Raw genomic sequence first — 23,459 nt, 5'->3', positions numbered from 1 at the left:
GCAGGACACCGGCCGTCGAGGCCTGGAGTTCCCCTACACCTGCTATAGGGGTTACCGCAGCAGATCATCTCATCCTATCCCTAGAAGGTCACCCCGAATGACAATCTTAATATATTCTACCATCTCTATCTCTGCCTCCTGTCTTTTTATTAATGTCATCATCTCCAAAACATACATCATACTAGGTCTCAGTACCCTCTTACAAGTCTTTCCTTTCATTGTGTTGATGCATGCTCAATCATCCAGGTAAGGAAATCCCCCAAAACTGATTCTGGATGATCATGTTTACTGTAAACCAACACATACATATCAGTATGTAAGATTTGATCATTATCATCCACTGGAGCACAAACTGGGTGTCATCAGGGCTATACAACACAGAGTGAACACAATCCCCACGGATACAGCAGCCAGGGAAGCAAGAATCACTTGGATGTGCGAGGAAACATTTTTCCCACTGAAAAATTTACGTCCAGATGAACAGAATCAACTTTATGGGCTTTCCTTTCATTCTTGCTACCTGTCACAGAACAAGAATTTATGTTAACTACTAAAACAAAATGTGACACAGATGCTAAAATAAAGACAAAGTTGTAAATTCAATCAGCTGACTGACAGCAGCTTAACATTGGCTAATACTAAGCTAGAGGTCATGTAAAACAAATTAGGCTGTATTAGCCAAACTCTTGTATGTAGTTCAACAAGCAAAGGGAATGTTCTCTTCCAGCTGAGTCATTCAGTAGAACACATGTAGTATGGGATATCTCGCAGGATCTTTTTGGTGAAGTGGAAGTAGATCTTTTTGCTTCGCTCACTGCCCCTACTTCTCCATAACCATGGTTTTAATAGTTTTGCAATTTTCATTAGTTTTTATTTTTATTTAGTTTTGACTTCAGATTTTCAATTTTATATCAGTTTTAATTAGTTTTTACCAATTGTTTGCTAGTTTAGTTTTTATTTTTTTGAAAATCCTTAGTTTCAGTTTAGTTTTGATTAGTTTCAGTTATAGTTTTAGTTGTGTTTGCAATAATTAAGTGTAACAAAATCCCATTTTCATCATATCAGTCATTCTGCTTATCCTTGGGTATGTTGCTATTCCAGCTACCATACTGCACCCTGGACAGGTCGCCTGTCTGTCGCAGGGCTAACAAGCAGAGACAGACAACTCACATTCCCACCTATGGGTTCTTTAAATAAATAAATAAATAAATAAATAAATAAATAAATGCAGATGAACAACCATTGATACCAGGCAACTATAAAATGTATATCTTGGCCCCAATGAGACTATTAACTCTCGCAGCACCGGGTGTTCGTAATTTTGGTTCAAGTTAATTGATAAACCTTTTGAAGGTAATTGACTCACACAGTTGTGTAGATATCCCAGTCCTGTTGTCTCGGGATGCTTCACGCTGCCTTGCCTGGGGTTAGCTTCTGTTTTCTGGGGATGAGGGTTGAGTGTGCTCCCTTACCTTCTCAAGGTAAGCTAGGTTAGCCTTCTTGTGTGAGCTTTTCAAGTGCACTTTAAGGTTTGTGGGATTTTTTTCCCTTTAGAAATGTCCCTCATAATTTGTCTGTTTCCACTACAAGACACTTGCTTTATCCAAAACACAGTCATATTCAAAGTAATCCCAAATTGGACTCTGGCTCCCGACTTTTCCTGACATGATTCTGCGCGTGGATGGAGCAGCAACACAGACGACTCGACTAACGTACTGCCACCTGCTGGCATAATGAGACACAGCAAGAAAAAAATCTGTAAACTAAACTTCATTTTCATCCTTGACTCTTGTATGACACGCACACATCAATGAAAACTAAACACATTTTTGCTATAAATTCAGTTAATTTTAGTTAGTTTTGTGAACACTCATTATAGTTTTAGTTAGTTTTCCTTTTTTTGTTTTTATTTTTATTTCCGTTAACGAAAATGTTTTTTCACTTCTAGTTTTCGTTATTTCGTTAGTTTTCGTTAACGATAATAACCTTGTCCATAACCAACTATTATTGCACCTCTGGGGATGAATGCGGTAGCGCATGTTCCTTGACATGTTCCTGTATGCCTTTCCCCCAAAGGAAATGATACCAGTAATTCAAGAAAGAGTGTCTCAGCAGTGCCTCTCAGATTCTAGTGGCCCCTTGGTGACCAGCAAAGCTGTGGTATGCAGAGATAATCAGTGTGTTGGCAGTGACGCCGTCCTCTCTGCAAGACCTCCTCTCTCAGGTCGGAGGGGAGGTGATTCATCCATGCTCAGTACTATGGCAGCTGCATACTTGCCTGTTGAGAGGTCAAACTTGGTAACCAGGTCTTCACCCAAATGTGGCGGCAAAAATTTAGAGTGCTGGGGCTTCATATACTAGAGGCTTGTATGCATACAAACAACAGAACTTTGAGCAATGGAGCCAGAACCGACGCATTCTCCCATTCCAGTGATCTATTGTGGATGTTTTAAAATTCCTGCAGGAACTGCTGGATAAAAGTCTTACCTTTTCTATCATTAAATTTTTTTGACATCTATATGTGCTAATCATAATTGCTTTAATGGGGGTCACGGCAGGTATACAGCGCACCAACTGAATCTTTAAGTTTGTATATATGAAGTTCCTTTCATATAAGACCGCGTTGCTTCTTGCTTTGGGTTCTACAAAGCCAGTGGGTGACATTCATGCTTTGCCTTCTTGCACACAGTTGTCTGTTGGCTTCAGAGTTATACTATGTATGAATGTAACATTTACCTAAGGTTATTCCTGTGGCTTGTAGCTCTGTGAAATTTGAGCTTCTGAGTTTTTGCTTCCTTCCTTTGGCTTCTGAAGAGCAGAGGAGGCTGCTTTTCCTCTGTCTGGTGTGAGTACTGAATATATACATTGACTGCACTCAGAATGTGTGTTTATCTGACCAGTTGATTGCCTGTTTTGCTAATCCAGCCAGTAGTAGAGCTCTGTCTAAACAGAAGCTCTCCCAGTGGATTATGAAGGCTTACTGGCATAACGCTCCAAGAGTCTCTCTTTGCCTCGGGGTGTGAGAGCACATTTTATTTATTATTATTGTATTATTTTAGGTATTTATTCTGTTATGTTGCCCGGTCTTATAATAGAATACACCTTGAGGCAACTGATGATTTGGGGCTAAATAAATAACGCTGAATTGAATATGAGGTAATGAATGAGAATTGGGAAATTCAGGGGCTCTTGTTAAAGGGGTCATTGTGGATGATATTTATGCTGCAGCTAGTTGGTCATCACTGCAAACATGTTCAATTCTATCACTTAGAAGTGATCGCTCATTCATTACCTTATTTTGTCCTTTCTGCTTAGTCTACAATGCACTAGGTCCCACTTAGGTCTGGTGGCTGCTTTCCGGGGCTGTATATATTTCCCACACTATATGTGTTGTAGTAAGTAAAATGACTGAAAAGGAACAAAGTGTGATGTCTGTAACTTCTGTTCCCTCAAGGAGCAGAATGAGGTACACTTTCAGGATACTCCTCTGTGTAGCATAGCTCAGTGAAGGGCAGCTACAAAACTGAGGGATGACTGCGATGACAGGGTTGTGTAAGTCTGGGAAGAGCTGTGCATATGTCATCACATCATCTGCCTTAAAGGTGTGAATACAGGTGTCTTTAGCCAGGGCATGCAGGGGTGTGATAACCCACAATATACAGTATGTGTTTTACCTCATTGATGTCCTACAAGGAACAGAAGCTATAGACATTAACATTTTGATTTATTGCTTTTTTATGTGTGCTAGTTCCGTTTTTAATATTACCGGTACTGGTTTTATGTTGTAATCTAGATAAAGGAATCTAAAACTGAAATTTAACGTAACTTTGAATTCCAGAGTCTGAGTCATAATATCAAATAGAATATGCCGTTTAACCATCATTAGGGTTTAAACCACTGGATTGTCAAAGTTTAGTTCTGTCATGGTCCTGGGTTGGTGACCCAGCGCTTTAAGTTTATTATTATCATTTTTCTAGTTTATTCTGATTTTGTATTTGTTCTTAGGGTTTGAGTTGTGTGTTTTTTATCATCCCTACCTGTGTCTCTCCTCTGTGTTCTGTTCGGGTCCCCAGTTGGTAGTGTAAAACAGTCTGTGAGTTTCCTGTTTTACTTTGTAGGTTTGTGTCTCTTTATGTCCATTAGTTCCAGCTGTGTCCCCGCCTGTCTGCCATTTCCTAATTACCTGGTGTGTGTATTTATACTGCGTGTCTGCCTGTGCTCCTCGTCGCGTCGTCTGTGTTCATTCCCTATGTTTCTCTACGTCTCCCTGTTCTGCCATCCTCATCTGCCATCTCTGAGTTTCTCCCGCTGACCTTATGTTCCAGGTTTGTTTGTTAGTTTCACCCAGTTTAGGTTTATGTTCAGTCCTGCCCTCACTTCTGTTATTTTCACTGTAAATAAACCTCCACTCGCATCTCCATCACCGTCTGCATCTTGGGTCCTCATTTATTCATCACACGACTGCTGCCTCAGTCGTGACAAGTTTACAGAAATCAATATCTACTGCTTAGTTTTTGCGGCTGTGATATTGTTAGCTTTAGGTTCTGAAGATAAAATATAAAAGACTGAAACAATAATGAACAAAAACATTTAGACCAAGCCAGGCAGCATGTCAGATATGTCTGCTTCTATAGCCTTCCTCAGCTCTCAGTGGCACTGATGTTCACACAAGAGAAACAAATCGTTTAAATCAAAGTACATAAGCCTGCCTGTATTCTCTTTGTACTTCTGGCTTCCTGTCTGTATTTTATAGTCCTTCTGCTTCAATCTGTCTTTATTCATCGCACATATATTGTTCACCTCTCTATCTATATCTACAGCCTGTGACGAAAGCGCAGCCCAGAGCAAGGGATGACACATGGGAAGGAGGAGATGATCCACTGCCTATTCTTTCCCCTCTAACGCTCCCTCTCTCTTTCTTCCTCCACCCTTTGTGTCACGTCTTCTGTGCCCATTTATCTGGAGAAATTGGCAAAAGACTCAGGACATACACAAATGAACAACTGCATAGCATAGCTGCCTTGTAATGTGAAAGTTTTCCTGGCATGCTTAATGTGGAGAAGAGTAAGGAATTAACGTTTAACTTGGGTTTATATGTCCCCTGATCACTCAATATGGGTTAGAAGTGCTGTCCAGAAAAAAATGACCCAGTTTCCTAAGCTTTGTAGCTTTGCCTGCCACCACCATGACCTGGGCTGGAAAACAGTTTGATTAAAAGATCCAAACGGGGTGTGTTAATGGGTGGGTTATAAGGACACAGTGTACCCCTTCTGCAATCAACAGGAATTTTCTGTCATAAAAATAGTTTTTACATTTTGTCCTTTTTTCTCTCTATTTCCCTCTTAAACCCACAGGTTTGCTTACAAAACTGTTTTGTGGAACTACAACAACTTTTTAGCCTGACTTCCCTATAAGGGACACATATAAAAACAGAAGACTTTAAAACATGTACTAAGATTCAGAGTCAAGAAACTGGTGTTTAGTTTAGAAAGGAAACAACAGAGAGACTTTTGAAGTAAGAAACTAATTTGAACACTCGTTTCTCACAACAAAAAGTTAAAGTGCTTCCTAACATTCACATTACTCTTTTCTACTTGAAACTTTGCGCATGTTCAGGTCAATGAACATGCGCAAGGATATGGTTAACAATATTCTCTGTTTTTCTTGTACTGATTGTGTATTATAATACAGTTGCTAACAATGTTGCCCAGGCTTTGGATGTTATTTCATTAAAGAAATAATAGCAATTTGACAAGTAAATCACTTTTTAACTGTTTTGAGTCGTTGTGCCTTAAAATTACCACCCCATCTTACCTCCAGAATGTCAATGAGAACATTCTCCTCTGGCTGCTTGGTGCTGCGAACATTTTCCAGGACGATGGAGTAGTAGACGCCTTCGGGATCTGACTGGTACAGGTTGTATGTGTCTGACTGGTACCACTCCTGGAGGGCGAGGAAGACCTGGTTCTCATCTGTGCTCACTATCTGAACATCCTAGAGAATGAAACAGAAAAATTTGTGAGAAAAAGAGAAAAGAAGCGTAAAAGAAGCAAACTGAATAAAGAGAATAAAGGGGATGGAATAACAAAGTAAGCTCAGAGAAAGAAAAGAGAAAATAAGGTAATAATGACAGATAATGAATACAAGAGAAATGACTGACAAAGAAAATGAAAGCAAGTAATGACAGATGGAGAGAAGACAGAAAAAAGAAACTGAATAAAGAAAAGAAAGGAGAGTGAGAATAGATAAATCAGTAACAGAAGCAAGTGTAATTCATAGAACTTTGACAGTGATATACAGCAAGCCAGGGAACATAATCGGATAAATACAAATGTAGAGTGAGGAAAAAACTCAACAGAAAACGGGGGAGATGACGAATAAGGGTTCTACCCACTGAACACTGTTTCCTGGCGTGTAGAATACCGTTAGGTGTATCTGACAAAGCTCTTGAGACTCTGATGAAAATGGTTTCATCACTCATGAAAGACTGTAATGAAGGATCAAAGAGCAATTCAGCACTTTCTCTCTATTAGTGATTACATTAACATAACATTTGGAGATGAAGCCAAGAAGGTGTGTCTATAATCACTGACACTCTTCCATCTTGTTTATGAAAAACACTCAAGCTCAATTACCCTTAGATTTATGGTGGTGGTTCCAAGTAATAGCAATATTGAAAGCCATATGCTGATCTTCATATTCATAAAGGTACTCTTTCTGAGTCACTCAGCAGCTTTCTGCAAATTGCCACAGTGCTGATTATGGACGGATGCTGTCTGAGGACCCATGGTGACACATTTGAAAGGACTGGGTACCTTTTAGCTTAATTTTTTTACTGTGCAGAATTGACATTGTGACCTGAAAACCACTAATGCTTCCCTGAAAGTAAAAAAAGCTGTTCGATTTTTGAATCCAACAGAACTGTGAGCAATAAAAGACTTAACTTAAACACTTGTAAACACAAAGCTTTTAAACAGGACACATGGTATGGTCTTATAAGAGACTTGAGTCTTTTGCCATTTATGGCAATGTCAGCACACCTATTGTACCACAGTGTGAGATTGGTGCAAAAGTGTTAAGCAGCTTATTAAATACAGCCGTATTTGTTACTCTGGGATTGGGAAGAGACAATGTTTGTATATAAAGAATTATTCTTCTTTTATTTATTAAGGGACAAAGGTTAGCCAAGCCTACCTGGCCAAGTGTGGAAAATGTAATTGTATTGCATTTGTAAGCAGTGCCTGTCTTGTGAAATCTAAAAATTGACATTAGTTCAAATGTAGCTGTTACGGTTGTTTATATGGCTAGGAGACGCTGCCTGTGGGAGAATGCTGTTGTTTCCCTTTCCCCCTTCCTGTCCCGTCTTTCAGGTTCTGGGTGCCGCAGCTGAGTAGCGTTACGGCTCGTTAGCCACGGGATCAAACCGTGGGCCTTCCAGCCACTGGTTTATGCGCGGTTACACTCTTTTTCCGTGTTCTTCCACTATTCCGAGATAAGGTTGCACCTCTGGCCAGTGGCTACCCCGGGCTAAAGGGGACAGGGCGTAACAGTAGCACAGTGAACACAGTCTCTCTCCTTTCATCTCAAACAGCATTCTGTCCCACAGCCCCTCACCTTTTTGCATCTATCCTTCAAATCACTGCCAACTTGTGGCTGCAGTTGACTATTGACAGTGCAAGCAGTCTCGACTCTGCTTTACTAAGGGGGCATCGGAATCTGTGTTTGGCCAGATTCAGGTGCGTGTCCATATCCCATTAAGAATGGCTTTAACTTTTCAAGTTCAAATGCAAGCAGCATTTTGTGGCTGTTTGTGCATGGTGGACAAATCTCCCCTCTTTGATGGGGAATTAATGGGAAACAGAGATGATGCCTCTGCTTTCACTGTTCTGAGGGAACAGTGAAAACAGTTACCAGAACAGAACTAGGACTAGCAATTAAACAAGCACACAACGATACCTCAGCTTTCTTTGTACTAACCATCTTGGTCAACATGTGTGATGCAGATGAGTTGGGAGTAGTGTGAAAAGCACATCAGCAAGAAAAGCCTTGATGGTGGAGGGAAACCATCAGCTCCTGCTAAATCCTTCTTTATAAAACAGTCAATTTAAACAAATAAGGGGGTTTCCAAATACAACATCTTGTATTTGTTTATAATTCCATATTCACACTTATCAATGTCACACAATGCTTAAACCTATTAATTCAGATGTCATTTTAAAAATGTTATAAATACATTTATGCTTTTTAAAATTAAGATTTAGGTCTTTTTCTGAGCTAAATAGTGATACCCTACTGAAGCTTAAAGAGAATATAAAGTATTTAAAATGGGCTCAGTTTCAAACTTCTGCAAATAGACTAATGTGACTAATGGGGAATATTTTTCTGCAGGAGTACTTTTACTTTTTGAACCTGAAATCCCAAACTTTTGTGTCTTGAGGTGTTGTCATAATGTTTTCCTACTTTGGCTTGATAAATGGCTCTGAAAGAAATTCCTCCAGCAATTCTCATTGTCAGCAAATGGAATATATTTGGGTGACAAATACAGAAGTAATATTTTACAATTCTTCAGCCGGGAAGGAGTGCAAAGAGGTGAAGATGTCCAGAAAGAGTCTTTCAGCATTTATTAAAGAATATCAAACAGGCAGCACGAGACAGATTAATCTGGTCTAACTTCCCTTATTAAACAGGCAACTCATTCCAACTCTAAATTAATGAGGCATACAGCAAAGTACAAGCTCTTTTTTATTGAGACACATAAGATTGGTGTCTGTGTGAAATTGGCTGTGTGTTAGTTGGACAGAGACTATCTACGAAGTGCAACATCAAACGGCACAATACCTAAATATTGAACTGTAACTTCACTTTTTCTGTATACAGCCCATCTCTGCTGGTTCCACCTGTCCCCAGTTACTTCCCCGTGTCCTTTTTAGTCCTGGCTTTGCCTCACAGTCCTCGTCTAGATTTCTGTCATTTGTCTATTGGACTTTGAGTTCTTCTGGACTGTCTTATATGCTTTTTCAGCTCAGTTAGGTTTGTTTTTGTGGTCATTCTTATTCCTGCCAGTGTCTGTTAACTCAAAACCAATTAGTCTTTATTAACATCTACAGACTTCTGGCACTGCTCATGCATTAACATGAGAGACTGCTGCTCAAATTACACAAGACTGTGGCAATGGCAATCAGTAAGTTGAACATTTAACCATCAAACAATGTCAAAATGCCTAATCAGCAAATCAAGTTGCCAACACTCAACCAAAAACCATCAAAGAATATAACTATTATATGATGAAAGTAGAACATCGTTTGTTATGCTGCACGTTCCAGGCAGATATATTGTCATTCCTGTATAACACATTACCATGCAACACTGCCTCTAAATGAAAAAATAAATGAGCAGTCTTCATAATGACACCATCATGTTTCAGTTCAAACACAAATATTCCACCTCATTTACTTCTCCTTGCATCTTCAACTCCATATACCTTTTCTCTCTTTCTTCTTCTATTCCAGTCCTCCATTAAAGCCCTGCACTGCAGCCTGTTTTTGGCTGACAGTTCATCTGAGGCAGCAGTATGGAGCTTGGGAGGAGTTGGAACTGAAAAATGTCTAAACTTTAGCTTCAGATGCCTTTTTAACATTCAGAGATAGTCCTCCACCTACCAGAGGGACTAAAAAACAACACAAAAAGAAGAAAAAAAACAATCATACACCAACATCAAGGACTGGTGGGGTGACAATGTAAATATATGCAGACAGTATTCATGGAAACGCTTGGGTGGAAGACCTCAATTTAGTGGCCAAACAGAGTAGGAAGGAAAAGAATATCCTGTGACTCAACTCAGGAATCGGATGTGATAAAGATGGAAAAAAGCACTGTTGTCTCAATATAGGTAATAGTTATTAAAAAGGGAAACACATGAGCATATTTAATGGCCTGAGATACTATGTCCCACATTTCTTTTCATCAATAAATCCTTATTGTAACAAGGATACATGCAATCTTAATTGTCTTTTAAATTTTTAACACAAAAACAAAAAGCAGAATTGGTGAACAAAAAAAAAAAAAAAGCCCAAAAGCCTCTTTAAAAAAAAAAAAAGAAAAAGAAAAAAAAGATGGTTACGAAACAGATTGTACCAGAGAGGCACCAATTACAATTCTCTTGGACATTCCCATCTCCCCCCCCCCGCCCCCTCCTTTTTTTTTTTTTTTTTTTTAAAATGCGAGATCTGCTGATAGAAACAAAAAAATAATTTCCTAAGTATGTAGACGAAAAATGTACATTTTTTCACTGTAAATTTTTAGTTTCATCATAATTAAACTTTGCGATTTTCCCCAAACTACAGTAATTTATAGGATCTTTTTGCAAATAACAGAAAAGAGGAGCAAATACTAAACTGAAAATGTATTGGTGTAAATCTACAATTACCTGCAATATTTTACATTCTCTAAATAAGGGGCAGACAGAAATGAGGCAGGTAAAATTTTCTTGCGTTTCACGCATGCGCAGTACTGGAACGTAAGCGTTTTTGGTCGTTTCAATGTGGGCACACAACTCTGTGAAAATGATTGAAAACACTAGTGTGGACGCGTAGCGTTTTCAGACGAACGCTGTTTTCAAATCTATCCAGGCTAGTGTGGACGTAGCCTTAGTGGGTTACCATGTGGCTGTGAGTGTCCTTTCCACACTCACATGCTTGATTTGCCTGCCTGATTGTGTGAGGCTGATCTGCCAGTCAACAATCAAGAATTCTGGAAATTGGCAGATTCTGGTCCCTTGTGGTGGGTGAAACTCTTGAAGTGGCAACCACTAGAGCTGAAAAATGAAGCAATTACAGAACTAATAGTTTCTCAGGTTCCCACTTGAGGCTTGTACTCATAGACTCCCATGTAAAAAAAAAACCCCAAAAAGCAAAACACAGCCCCCCCCCCCCCCCCCCCCCATTAAAAAAAACATTATCTGCTTAATATGTACAGTAAAACCTCTTTACTCTAAGCTAGTAAAATACCTGAAGATTTTCATGAAATTAAATCTGCCATACGCTATAATATTAAAGTTCATTTGATGATCTGAACATTTTAGAGTAATAAATATGAAACTAGAAAGCGAAAATTTCATGAGAAATTTTAAGTGTGCCTATGCCGCTGCTAATCAGTGTAGTTTGCCATTCATACGGCTACAGAGAGCAAAACTCAGCAGAGCACCCATTGTCCACATGGTAAAAACAAACACCGCTCGCTCCTCACAGATGACAGCTTACAGTTTTGTGTAAAGATGAGGTGACTTCGTACAGCCCCGATTTGCAGACGCTGTGCACAGAGGTTCATGAGCAGAAGTCCCATTGTACCACGGCAGACCCGACAATGTTTGCGTTCATGCAAACATTGTCGGGTCTGCCGTGGTACAATGGGACTTCTGCTTTGAAGCATTACGTTATGGACCACTTTTCACACATGGTTGGTGTACCCACACAGCCGGCTGTAGCTTTTCAACTCACAGCCCAACACACACCCAAACAACAGCCGAGAGAGCACAGACTTTACACCCGTGGGTCCACCTCCCCTGCAGCGGCACTGCAGACCACGCCCCACCACACACATCAAACACGTAAAATAAATATTTATGCACTTTTGCATTCACTTTTTGTTTTTTGTTATTTTTACACAGTGTTCTGAATGATTAACAATGGTCTACAGCCAATCTTGTGTATTGTTATACAAATTTTGGTTGTAAGATTCAGATAACTATTTAATAAAAGCTAAATATTTTATATGAGAGTAAGAAAGAAAAGTACATCTTTGTGTCCCCCTTTCCCTGTTAATGCCCTACCTGGCCCTCTGGCAAAAACTTTGCTAGATCCGCCCCTGCACAGTTACCAGCTGTTAGCTACACAAAAAAGGAGCTTGGTGTTATTTGTCTCTCAGAAATAGTTCATAACTTCCCTTCAACTCATTAATGTCACCTAAAAGGTAAACCTGTTTCTCCATCACCAGTTCAGCTCTGATGATTCAGTAAGGACATCTCATGGTTAGGACCAGCCCTTTTTTCAGCTGTGGCTCCAGCAAACATCAGCTGATACTAGAAATTAAATCAAATGAATTCTAACAACAGCTGATCAAGCTTAAACATGCTGCTGTTGTTTAGCGATAAACAAACAAGAGAGAAAAGCTGATCATTGATCAGTTTCATGATTGAAGTTTCAACAGGCGAGAGAATGACAGGGGAGGCTGTCATAAAGTTCAACATCAATAACTTAGCACACACACAGCTGTATAGAAACTCTGTTGTGTAACTGATTGTAAAAAGTCTTACGATGTTGCTGCTAGCTAGCCGTGCTAGCTAGCTAGCAGCAACATCGTAAGATAACGGTTGCTAATATGGGATGTCTTGATAAAACGAGCAGATATTAGAAGTTTAGACAGCTACATTCTCGCCTGAAAATATCTTAAAGGTTATTTTTTGACCTAGAAACACGAATAAGAGGAATATAAAAACGAGGTGGCAGCCGCCATTGTTTCACTCGGTAGAGGCATGCTATGAATTGTGGGATATGGAGTTTTCCACCAAGCATACACCCTTTCGCTTACCGTAACTATTCAATGGTTCACGCAACCTTAAAAATTCCAATGGCTCATGAAAGCAGCGATGCTGTGCGCGCCGTTGATATTGTCGTCATTACGGTAATCCAAATAAGGGTAGACAGGCCGTACCACTCCCGGCATACCACTAGAGAGAGCCAACACACCACAAATGTGTTGTGTTGGCAAAGTGTCCCAATTTGCACTAAAATCTAAATATTTAAAAAACTATAAAAGTCATAAACACCAAAAGTCATAGCATACTAGTACAGATCCAGCCACACAAAATGATATAACATATGTAACCCTTGTCTCAAAACTGTGGGACAGATAAGTGTGGGAAAATTTTCACGAAAATATTAATATTTAAAAACTATAAAAGTCATAAACACCAAAAGTCATAGCACACCATTCCAGATCCAGCCGCACAAGATGTTATAACATATGTGAACCTTGCCTCAAAACTGTGGGGCGAGTTACGCGTTGTAATTTTAGGCGGAAGATTGAGAATAAGAATAATAAATCCGAGGAATAGTAATAAGTGTGCCTCTTGGCATAGGCACACTTAATAATAAATCCGAGGAATAGTAATAAGTGTGCCTCTTGGCATAGGCACACTTAAAAAAGGAAGGAAGAGGGAAAATATTCTTTCACAGCAGTGTATTTCACCGTGTACTTGATCCAAACTCAGCACAGTGCTAATAACACTAGAAAGGCAAAGGCAGAACACTATAATGAGAAGGTGCAGAATGTAAAGCTCAATTTACATTTACATTTACACATGAAAGAAAACTGTCTGGGTGCACATCCTGAAAAATCTACCAACCCTGTGTGGAGCAAAAACAAACCACAAGAATGAGTGAAAATAAGGATCCCCTGACTTTAAATTGCACACACTAGCAGAAGGACGCATAGAATAAATTGAGGAAATTGTGAAAGTGAAAGATGTTTTCGTACATCTTGTTTTACATTTAGGTGAAAGAGACAGCAGGTTTTAATGTTATCAGACAACATTCACTATTAAAGGCATACATACAAGACTGACCATCAATCATCTCACCCTTGCATATCCTAACAGTCCTTTGTTTTGGATTTTCACAGTGACTTATGCATTGTGTGCTCTGACTGCCTTGCTTCAGCCGTGCCTCCTAAAAGTTTTGTTTCCATACGTTGATGTTCACAGTCTATAGTAAAAGTACAGTAACAGAAAAAGAGAAAAAGGTTTAACAGTAATCACTTATAATCATGTAGCCAGGATTGGTGTACAAGCCTGTGACCACAGTGACTACATGGATCACTGAGAACAATAGCTGAGAAGTCTTACAAAGGCAGGACAACCATGTTGGTCATGTTACACTTGCCAAATACGTCATTCCTTGATTTTTTTCCTTGTCTTACCTTTTCAGGCAGCCATTCAGAAACATACAACAGGAGCTCTAAATGGTTACCATTGTGATGAAGTACACTATAGTGCCAAAAGGATTCACTCAAATATCCAAATAATTGAATTCAGGTGTTTCAATCACTGCCATGGCCACAAGTTGAATAAAATCAAGCAGCTATGGACTGATTCTTATATAGCGCTTTGCTATTCTCCCAGAGTAATCAAAGCGCTCTACACAACGTCCCACATTCACTTTCTTCTAAGCTTTTAGTGCCTCCTAGCTAACATTCATACTCCAATGGATGGATCGGAGAGCAACTTGAGGTTAGTATCTTGCACAAGAATACTTGGCATGGCCTGCTGTACTTCCTGAGCTACAGCCACCCAGCAGCTAGGCATACGCTCAGAAGCGTAGTGGTCACATACAATCACAGAGTGGGGTCAGCAGATGCACAATCCCTCCTCTCACCTCACCTAACACATCTTCCCCCTTTCTTCCTCCTTTCTCTTTGACCAACAGTACCATAGTTTCCACTGGCACCCTGTTGGCCATCAGGGTGGAAACTGAATTGAAAACATGAGTGTCTTAAATTGAATTTCAGGCCACATGCTAAAAGCAAATGCTTGGTTGACATGTGAAGGAGATTTATAAACTTCTATTACTTATGCCAGTTCTCAGTACTCCTGCCGGTGGCTCATGTACAATTATTTCAGACATCTTTCTGACAGATTATACTCCATCACCGTCCCATTTCCTACAGTAACATCACTGAGCCTTGGTCAGAATGGTGCGAGGAACGTCTTGCTCATTTAATTAACGAAAAAAAAAAAAAAAAAGGACAACATCTGATGCCAGATTTCCCCCGGCAGTCAGCTGTGACATAATAGCCTCTTCAGTGGGCTCACCCTCTCTCAGCAGCTTTGAGCTCATTTCCTTTCACACTCTAACAGATCCCATTAATCACATTAAAATCCCCATCATGCCCCGTGGACATTACTGAATTCAGTAAAGAGGTCTTTGATACAGTCGGCCCACACATTTCAGCTTTCTAAAAGATTTAACTGCTTTAAGATCTCATCCAGCTGTCTTACACATACCTCTTAAAGATAAAATCAATTCTTAGTAATTATAAGCACTCACTCAAAATGCTTTCAGGTCAAGCTTTTATTTCCAAATACTGAAAAATTAGCTGTCATGGGTCACAGAGTTTTGACTGTTGTCTGATGTGAAAAAGTCAGATTATTTTTTAAGATATTATTTTTATTATGTACTGCTTCTTCACTGCAGCATTCTGCCTCTGCAGCAGAAGACACCCTTGCAATCCTGAAATGTGGTATCGACAGCCACAAGTGTTTCTTTGGACTTCTGGCTTCACAATGCCATTGACAGCTCCTGAGATTGTTTGATTTTCATTTTATTCAACTCAGCTTGTATCTGGTAATACAGATGCACATAGGATTCTTATACATCCTATTCTGTCCCCTGCGTGCGTGGTTCTGTTACACAAAGTGACAGATAGCTAAACATATGCAGCAGGCACTGAAAGCGTTAAATGATGAGTCAGACGTGGAAGTAAAGTTGAGGGCTGTTTACTTGTTTGTCTTCACCAATGTACATCTTACAGTGCTTTCCCAGAACTTGTGAAACTACAAAAATACAAAAAAGAAATATGCTCAATGAAAATAAAGAATTATGCACAAGCCAAGCCACAGAAAAATTCACTTGACCGTAGTCTCCAAGCTAACCACTAGGAGATGCTAAAATGCTCAATGTGCACATAACATCCCATTTAACAGACTTTAAGTCTCGCACCCTCTCATATCTAAAGACATTAGAGTCATAATAAACTATTCATATATCATATAATGAGAAATTTATAAGAAGAAAAACTGGAATAATGGAGCAGCAGCCCAAGGACGTTTAGCCCACAGCTGACCTTGTGTTTGGAATAGGTGGTTCTGACAGTTATTTGTCTAGAAAACCCTATGCTGGCAACAACAGCGTGAACCTTGAACTCATGGACATCACCAGATGCTGGGTTTCCTCCTTTTTTTATGTTCTGCCAGGCCTTTACTGCAGCTACTTTCAGTTGCTCTTTGTTTGTTGGCCTTTCTGTCAGAAGTTTAGTCTTCAACAAGTGAAATACTCAGTTGGGTTGAGATGGGGTGACTGACCTAGCCAATCAAGAAATTTCCACTTCTTTGCTTTAATAAACTCCTGGGATGCTTTGGCCATATATTTTAGGTCATTGTCCATCTGTATTATAAAACACTGCCCAATCAATTTGACTGCACTTAGCTGGATTTGAGCAGACAGTTTGTCTTACCTCAGAATCCACTCCGCTGCTTCTGTCCTGTGTTACATCATCAATAAACACTAGTGTCCCAGTGCCACTGGCAGCCATGCACACCCAAGTCAGCAGACTGCTTCCGTAGGACCTACTAGGCACCAACAAGACATTGTCTGGTCAATGATACACTGATAGTTAAACAAAGTGTTAAAATACCCAGAAACATGATCACATACCGAGTGGCCAGAGGAGATGGAAGCAGAGCAAAAAGGGAAAATTATTACCTGTGATTTCGCACCCCAGAAAGGTGTGTGTGTGTGTGTGGTTGTGTGTGTGTGGTTAATCCATCACTTGGGTCAGGTCTCACAGGACAGAGTAAAACTGCTTTCTCTGATGGCCTCTGCATTTTTTATCTGCCAACCTTTCAATTATTCACAGTGGAAAAACATGGAAACACTTCCCCTTACTCACACACACACTTTCTCCTCATCTTCCCCCTTCAGTCTCTCTCTCACCATCCCTCTCGCCTGTCTGTTTCTTTGCCCTGACACCCCACCCCATGTCGCTCGACCTAAAAGCTTCGCAAAGCGTGACCTATCTGCTCACCCAAGTAAGAGGACACATGTAGAGAGACAGAGGGAGCGATGAGCATGAGTGTAACTAGGGCATATTTTATCTAAACAGATACTTACACACTTATACACAAACTAATTTATCCACTGGCTTCCCATTACAGCAGATCCCCAGATGTGTGTGTGTGTGTTTGTCTGTGTAATTCAATTCCTTTCACCTTAAGGATCACGGAAATTGTGGAGCTCTTGGTGCTGAAGTAGCCAGACAATTCAGGTTATAAGATTTCTGTAAGTGGTGGGCTTAGTAAAAGTAAATCTGAGAGTATGTGGGGATGTATTTTACGTATTTGTGTTGCTAAACACCTTGCATAAGATTATCAGTGACAGACTAACAATCGCAGTGTCTGGCTAAAAGGGCTTAGTTTAAAGCCAAGAAAAATAAATAAATAAAAACAAAAATCTTGAAAGTTTTCCTCAGGCTTACCATGCAATCAGATGAGTTCAATAGCACTCTGGCAAGTGTCACACTAAAATGGTCCCCTGTGCAGCTGATGCTGACAGCAAAGGCTCCAATACTGGCCTGTATTGAAGTGGAGCTCATTTATCCTCTCTGGCTACATGAGTGACATAAGATGCTGCTGGATCAATGCTGAGGTGTGAATATTTTATGGGGGTTATCATGTATCAGGGCAGTTCCAGGATGAATTTGAGTGCAGGTAGTGTACGAACACTTGAGACCAACAAAGAAGTGGAACATATTGGTACAAGGGGTTTGATTTTAAAAGTTTTGAATCCACAGAGTTAGGAACATGAAATTTCACACTAAACCCTTTGTATGGGGAATGGGACACATTTACAGTATATCATTCTACCATGCCTGCCTGTGTCTGAACAGATAATAACCAGCGTTGGGCAAGTTACTTTAAAATAGTAACTTAGTTACATTACTAGTTACTTCTATCAAAAGTAACTCAGTTACTTCGAGTTACTCGTTACTTTCAAAGTAACTAGTTACTAGGGAAAGTAACTTTGGTTTTACTCAGAATTCTCTTGTAAATGTGTTGCTTCCATAACTTTGCCAGTCTTCTAGCTTGCTTACTTGCCACAAGTACACAGTGCCACCTACCAATAGAAAGGAAAAGATAATGTGCATATTTCCACGAGAGAAATCCCACGCCTGGACCATCATTGACTGCTGCCATGATTCTAGCCTACGTCACAGCGTCATGTGCACCTTTTACATCCAACACAAAAACTGCAGTCGTGGTGCTTTGATTGTACTCAGAACTCAGAAATTCTGCCTTCTGAATAGGAAGATGTAGGTAACTCCAGACTGCAGATGAGCTGCATACAGGGCTGGACTGGGACAGAAAATTGGCCCGGGCATTTTGACTAGAGACCGGCCCACCATTATAGGAAAAATCATAAAGCCTTTGAATGAAAACAAACGTTGTTGTGACAGTGATGTACACTGTCTTGATGGTATATATGCATCAATCTATCAATCGTTTGTAGTAAGATTCAGATAATTATTTTTTAAAAGCTAGACATTTTAAATGAGAATAAGAAAGAAAAGTATTTCCTTGTGCCCCCCTTTCCCTGTTAACCCTTTAAGACCTACCATAGAACCAAGTCCGCCAGAGCTTATATTATATTTTTACATGCTGTAGTGCCATTTTTGGGAGCATTTCAAGTTGCTATACATCAATACAACCATTACAGCCTAGATTTTAATAATATGTATGAATTAAGTGCATAGTGATTACATAAATTGCAAAAAAGTGCAATAAACTAAAAAAAATTGAAAATCGTTTTTGTTTTTTTAACATATATTTCTAGTTAGAGAAATTTAAGAGGCTTATCCCTCAAAACTGTAAATACAAAAAAGTTGCACAAAATAGTTTCCCACCACAGGAAATTTATTTTGAGTGCCTTCATAGTTTTATTTTTGAAATACATCAATTTTTATACACTGCAGGAAAAACGAAAATAAATATTATAGTGCAAATTTGCAAAAAAGCAGCATGTGCATCAAAATAAACTATTTCCAGCAGTGCAATATGAGTCCTAAGCATCCCAGAAACGACACAAAGTCATAAAGTCAAACATAACTTTTAAAAACACCAGTATAGGCTCATTGAGGCCCGGACGGTAAAAAACTACATTTCCCGCGAAAATGACGTCACTTCCGGTTTCGGGCAGGTCATGGCGGACATGCGATAGTTCGCGCTGACGTCTAATCCAATGTAGGAAGTGTTATGAACAGCTGATCGGATCGGCAAAGCGTGTTTCTGGAATATTATGTTTTTGTTGCTGCAAGCGCTTTTTATGCAGTTTTTGCAAAGCTATATGTGGAAGGAAACTGTGACCTAGAATAAGCTGATGGCATAAGATGCAAGTACAATTCCTCAGGTTTCATATGCAAAAAAAATTATTGCGCTAGCTCATGTGGTTGCAGAGCTACCGGGATTTAAAAATAGTTACGCAAAACAGAGCGTGCCCGCTCCGACCGGTTTTAAAGGGTTAATGCCCTACCTGGCCCCCCTGGCAAAACTTTGCTAGATCCGCCCCTGCACAGTTACCAGCTGTCAGCTACCTAAAAAAGGATCCTGGTGTTATTTGTCTCTCAGAAACAGTTCATAACTTCCCTTCAACTCATTCATGTCACCTAAAAAGTAAACCTGTTTCTCCATCACCTGTTCAGCTCTGATGATTCAGTAAGGACATCTCCTGGTTTCATCTTCATGTTTCCCTCTCCCCAGATAACCAAACCGATATCATGACCAGCAGGGGGAGAGAATGAGAGAAGAAGAGGCAGCTGTGCAGCAAAGACACAGAATAACTCCAGCTTTGTGTCTTTTTCAATGTAGCTGAATTACGGGACAAACTGTTCCTTTTCACCTCAATAAGAAACGCGTAATATTTTCTCTGAATACCAGACGGGACGATTGGCAACAAAATAAAGTTCAACATCATTAACGTCATAGCACCCACCCAGCTGTATAGAAACTCTGTCATGCTAGCTAGTACGCAGTATGGAAAAAGTCAGAATAACAAAAATAAACTCCACTTAAACTTGGTTTATATCTGACCCAGATAGACTGCAGGTAATGACTTCTTACCTGAAGTTCAGTTCACACTTGAACCGGCGGCCGCCTCGGGTCTCTTTTCCTTCTGTGTCCCCTTTCCCTCATCCACCTGCTGGCCTCCACCACTTGCTAATGTTACTGAATCTGTGGAAGCTCCGCAATAGCCACCACACGAAGTAACGAGTAACGACCCTATCTAAATCCCAGTAACGACTAACGCGTTCCTGATATTGGCATAATAACTAGTTACCGTGCTTGTTACAATGTCACAATAATAACGTAGTTACTGTAACGCGTTACTTAATAACGCGTTAGTCCCAACACTGATAATAACAGAACTTGGAAATAATGGACCTTCCATGATTCTCAGTTACCTGCAACAGTCTGTGGACTTTCTATTTCAAGGATACACAATGGATTTCAGCAAAAAATCCAAAGAATGTGATGGTTCAAATGCATTGCTTGTCTACTCCGGGCATCAGTGAGAATATTATTAGCTTAGAAATTTAGTACAGCGCAGCATGATACAGACTTGAACATAAATTATACATTAAGATATAAAAAAATAAAAATACACACATATAGTGTTTTGATAGTGAAAAGATTACCAAGCAGTAGATGAGGCCAATGAGACTGACCTAGTTAGTCACATGGCTGTTTTCAAATCCTCAGTTATAGGATAAAACATAGTAACGTATGTGTAATGTGAAAGGGTACTTCAAGAGTACTTCACCAGTAAATCAAGTAATCACACAGCAAATATGTATAAGTAATGTGGTGTGTACAAGGAGTGGTAGGCCAGTCTGATCTAATTTAATGAACTCACATAAGTGAGTATCCCAAACTTTTCTGGTACTCTGGTCTTATTTAAATTCATCATTTCCAAGTAAATGTTGTAACCGTGTGTGCTGATGCACGGGTATATATGGTGTACGCTAGTCCCTCAAATATTGTACAAGATACAATAACAATAGTGCGGGGCTCTAGCGATGGAGCTGTGTATCATGAAATACTTTTGTGAACCTGGTCACACATGGAATGTGAGCATAAGTGTGCGCAAATATCAGAATACAAACTGCAGTTCACTTAATGGTGTGGGTTTCATCAGTAATGACTTTACAGAACCTACACATTTAATGTCAAAAGTAAAAATAAATCTGATTCCATTGAATTCTTGTAATTATTCTTAGCTAAACAACTATAAATGAAAGTGTTCAAAACACTGATCCCTGAGGGATGCGTGCATAATTCAGACTGAGAAGTCTTTCAGGGAGCAAACTGTGTCAACCTTAAATCAATATTAGCAAAAGATGCACCAATTTTCTCGTCCATTACCTTTGGTAAGGCATACTTAGGAAACCTCATCTGGACAAATTCATTCCGTCGGTAGGACACATAGTGCTTGGTCCGATTGCCTGTGGTGACCTGGGAAATAAGCAAAAACAACAGCAACAGGATGAATAACACAGTCTAACAGTTCTACAGTTATAATATAGTCAAACAGTTTTAAATTTTTTATAGACATACGACCCAGAAGTATATTACTTTAAAGGGAAAGCTGCTGAATGCACTGAGATCAAAAACGAGGCAAGAGTGGAACAGAAAACAATTTGAGTGACACAGCATCAAGAGACATATTAAGGCTGAATTCATCCAGTCATTTAAATATTGTCCTGCAGAAAAACAGAATCAAGTGTTCAACATCTGCAAATGTCCAGCTGACTAATTGTGGAGGTGGAGGTGCACAGTTCACCATCTGTTGCCGGTGACTCACCCTGTGCAGATAGATAAATGCAAAGAAACTCCTGCGCATTGCACAGACCTTGGCATTCAACTCACAAATGGGTAAAAGGCTGAATCATGCCGCCTTCCCGCTGAGTGCTCAGACGATGAGAAAGCTCACATAGCACGAACCAGAATACTCAAACAGGTGATTCTACAGTTTAGCAGAGGAAGTTGGGAGAAAAGAGACCGCACTGGTGACTGACAGTGGATTGGAACAAGAGCTGAATGTGTCATATCCCAAGTGACGGGCTCAGAAACGAGTGAACCATGTTCTGAAACACACTCCCTGCCAGGTGAGCAGCACTGAAACTCCTTTTTTTGTTTGTCTTAAAAAAAAACATTTTTTCTTTTGTCAAAATAAAAAGGAAAGGTTTATAACTTTGCATTCAGTGCTTCTATTTTTGACTTTGCCTTTTTTCCCTTCTTCATGGAGATGTCAGTCTCTGTCATCTGAGTTCAGACTGAGCTGTGATTATTGCCATTGCTTGTGATTAAAAGGAGCAGGTGAGTTCCACTTTTCTTTAATGATAAGCATTGCAGAGGGATCAAACAAAAAAAGCCATTTTTAAAAAATGAGAACTACTGAAGAAAGTGTCATGGACTGAGGTTTCAAAAGGAATCACTTTCTAAAGGACGGCTGGCAGAGTGGGATGAGAGCTGCATTCTCAGCTCTGACTCTGCATATTTATGTAGTGCCTTAATGTTGGAAAAGTACCCCGAAGATCTGTTTATACCATTAAGATTTTTTTTTTTTTTTGGACAAAATTTATACAAAGAGCCAGAGTTTCTTGTTTTTGTGAAACTTGTGTGAATAGCTTAATGTCAGAGGTTCAGTACTTCATTGCAAATCAATAAACTTGTCCGTTTCAGAAAGAAATGTTTTGGGTGAACCCCCAGCAGCTGAAAGGATTAGGACTGCAGGCTGCCAGTTGTTAAAAACGGCTTCACTTAAAATAACAAACAGGAAACCAGCAAACTAAATGAAACCCAAAATCATAATAAAAGAACAGAGCACAGTAAGGAACATGTAAACAAGAAGTTACTAAACAACAACCAACCAACTGAAGGAAGGGTTAAAACAAACAGGTGAACTTAGTGAACAATGAAGGGCTTTAAAAAACTGAAAACCTCACGGGAAATGTTCACCACATAACAGCACACTGAAAGGAGAAAAAAATCAAAAAAAAAAAAAATATCAAAAGACTGACAAAGCACAAGAAAAGCTGGCAATGCAAGTGACAAGATGTATTTGGTCTATCATCACCTCCAGTTTTTTTCTTTGTCTATATGTACCTTGTTTTAGTTTCTATACTCAGTATAGAGACTTGTGTTTAGGTATCATAATCCACAACACACTTTTTACATTAATTCTCAAAGTGTGGAGCTCTGAAAACTAATTTTCCAAAAGGTATTCCATTATTTGCTGTTCTGGATGCTTTCAAATCTACATAGTTATTCAGTTAGGTTTGAGATTATTCTAATTAGGACCTCATAGATTAAAGGTGACCAGTCAGAGCACTTTGTATTTTACTGTATTGTATTGTATTGTACTTGATGCATGCTCAATCATCCAGGTAAGTCGATCACAAAAGGTTGATTCTGTTCATCTGGACGTAGCGTTTTCAGTGGAAGAAACGTTTCATCATTCATCCAAGTGACTTCTTCAGTCTCAGTTGACTGCAGGTTTCCCCAACCGTATAAACACTACATTTGCACAATAACTGAAACCATCTTTTGCCATCTTACAAAGCTGTGATTGCAG

General features: G+C 39.5%; 1 protein-coding gene across 5 annotated transcripts in view; it reads right to left on the bottom strand.

Annotated features, from left to right (window-relative positions):
- sorcs2 (sortilin-related VPS10 domain containing receptor 2) overlaps positions 1 to 23,459 on the bottom strand; it is a 375,253-nt gene that overhangs the window by 37,558 nt on the left and 314,236 nt on the right. For all 5 annotated transcript variants that reach the window (XM_087837752.1, XM_087837753.1, XM_087837754.1 and 2 more), the window contains 2 exons: positions 21,248 to 21,337; positions 5,815 to 5,994 (listed from right to left, as the gene is read on the bottom strand). In XM_087837752.1, the coding sequence (XP_087693878.1) occupies positions 5,815 to 5,994; positions 21,248 to 21,337 (270 nt within the window). The remainder of the gene's footprint in view (positions 1 to 5,814; positions 5,995 to 21,247; positions 21,338 to 23,459) is intronic.

Source organism: Neolamprologus brichardi, chromosome 3, assembly GCF_056152115.1.
Source record: "Neolamprologus brichardi isolate AB-2024 chromosome 3, ASM5615211v1, whole genome shotgun sequence".
NCBI lineage: Eukaryota > Metazoa > Chordata > Actinopteri > Cichliformes > Cichlidae > Neolamprologus > Neolamprologus brichardi.
This window is presented reverse-complemented; position numbering and strand designations above follow the sequence as displayed.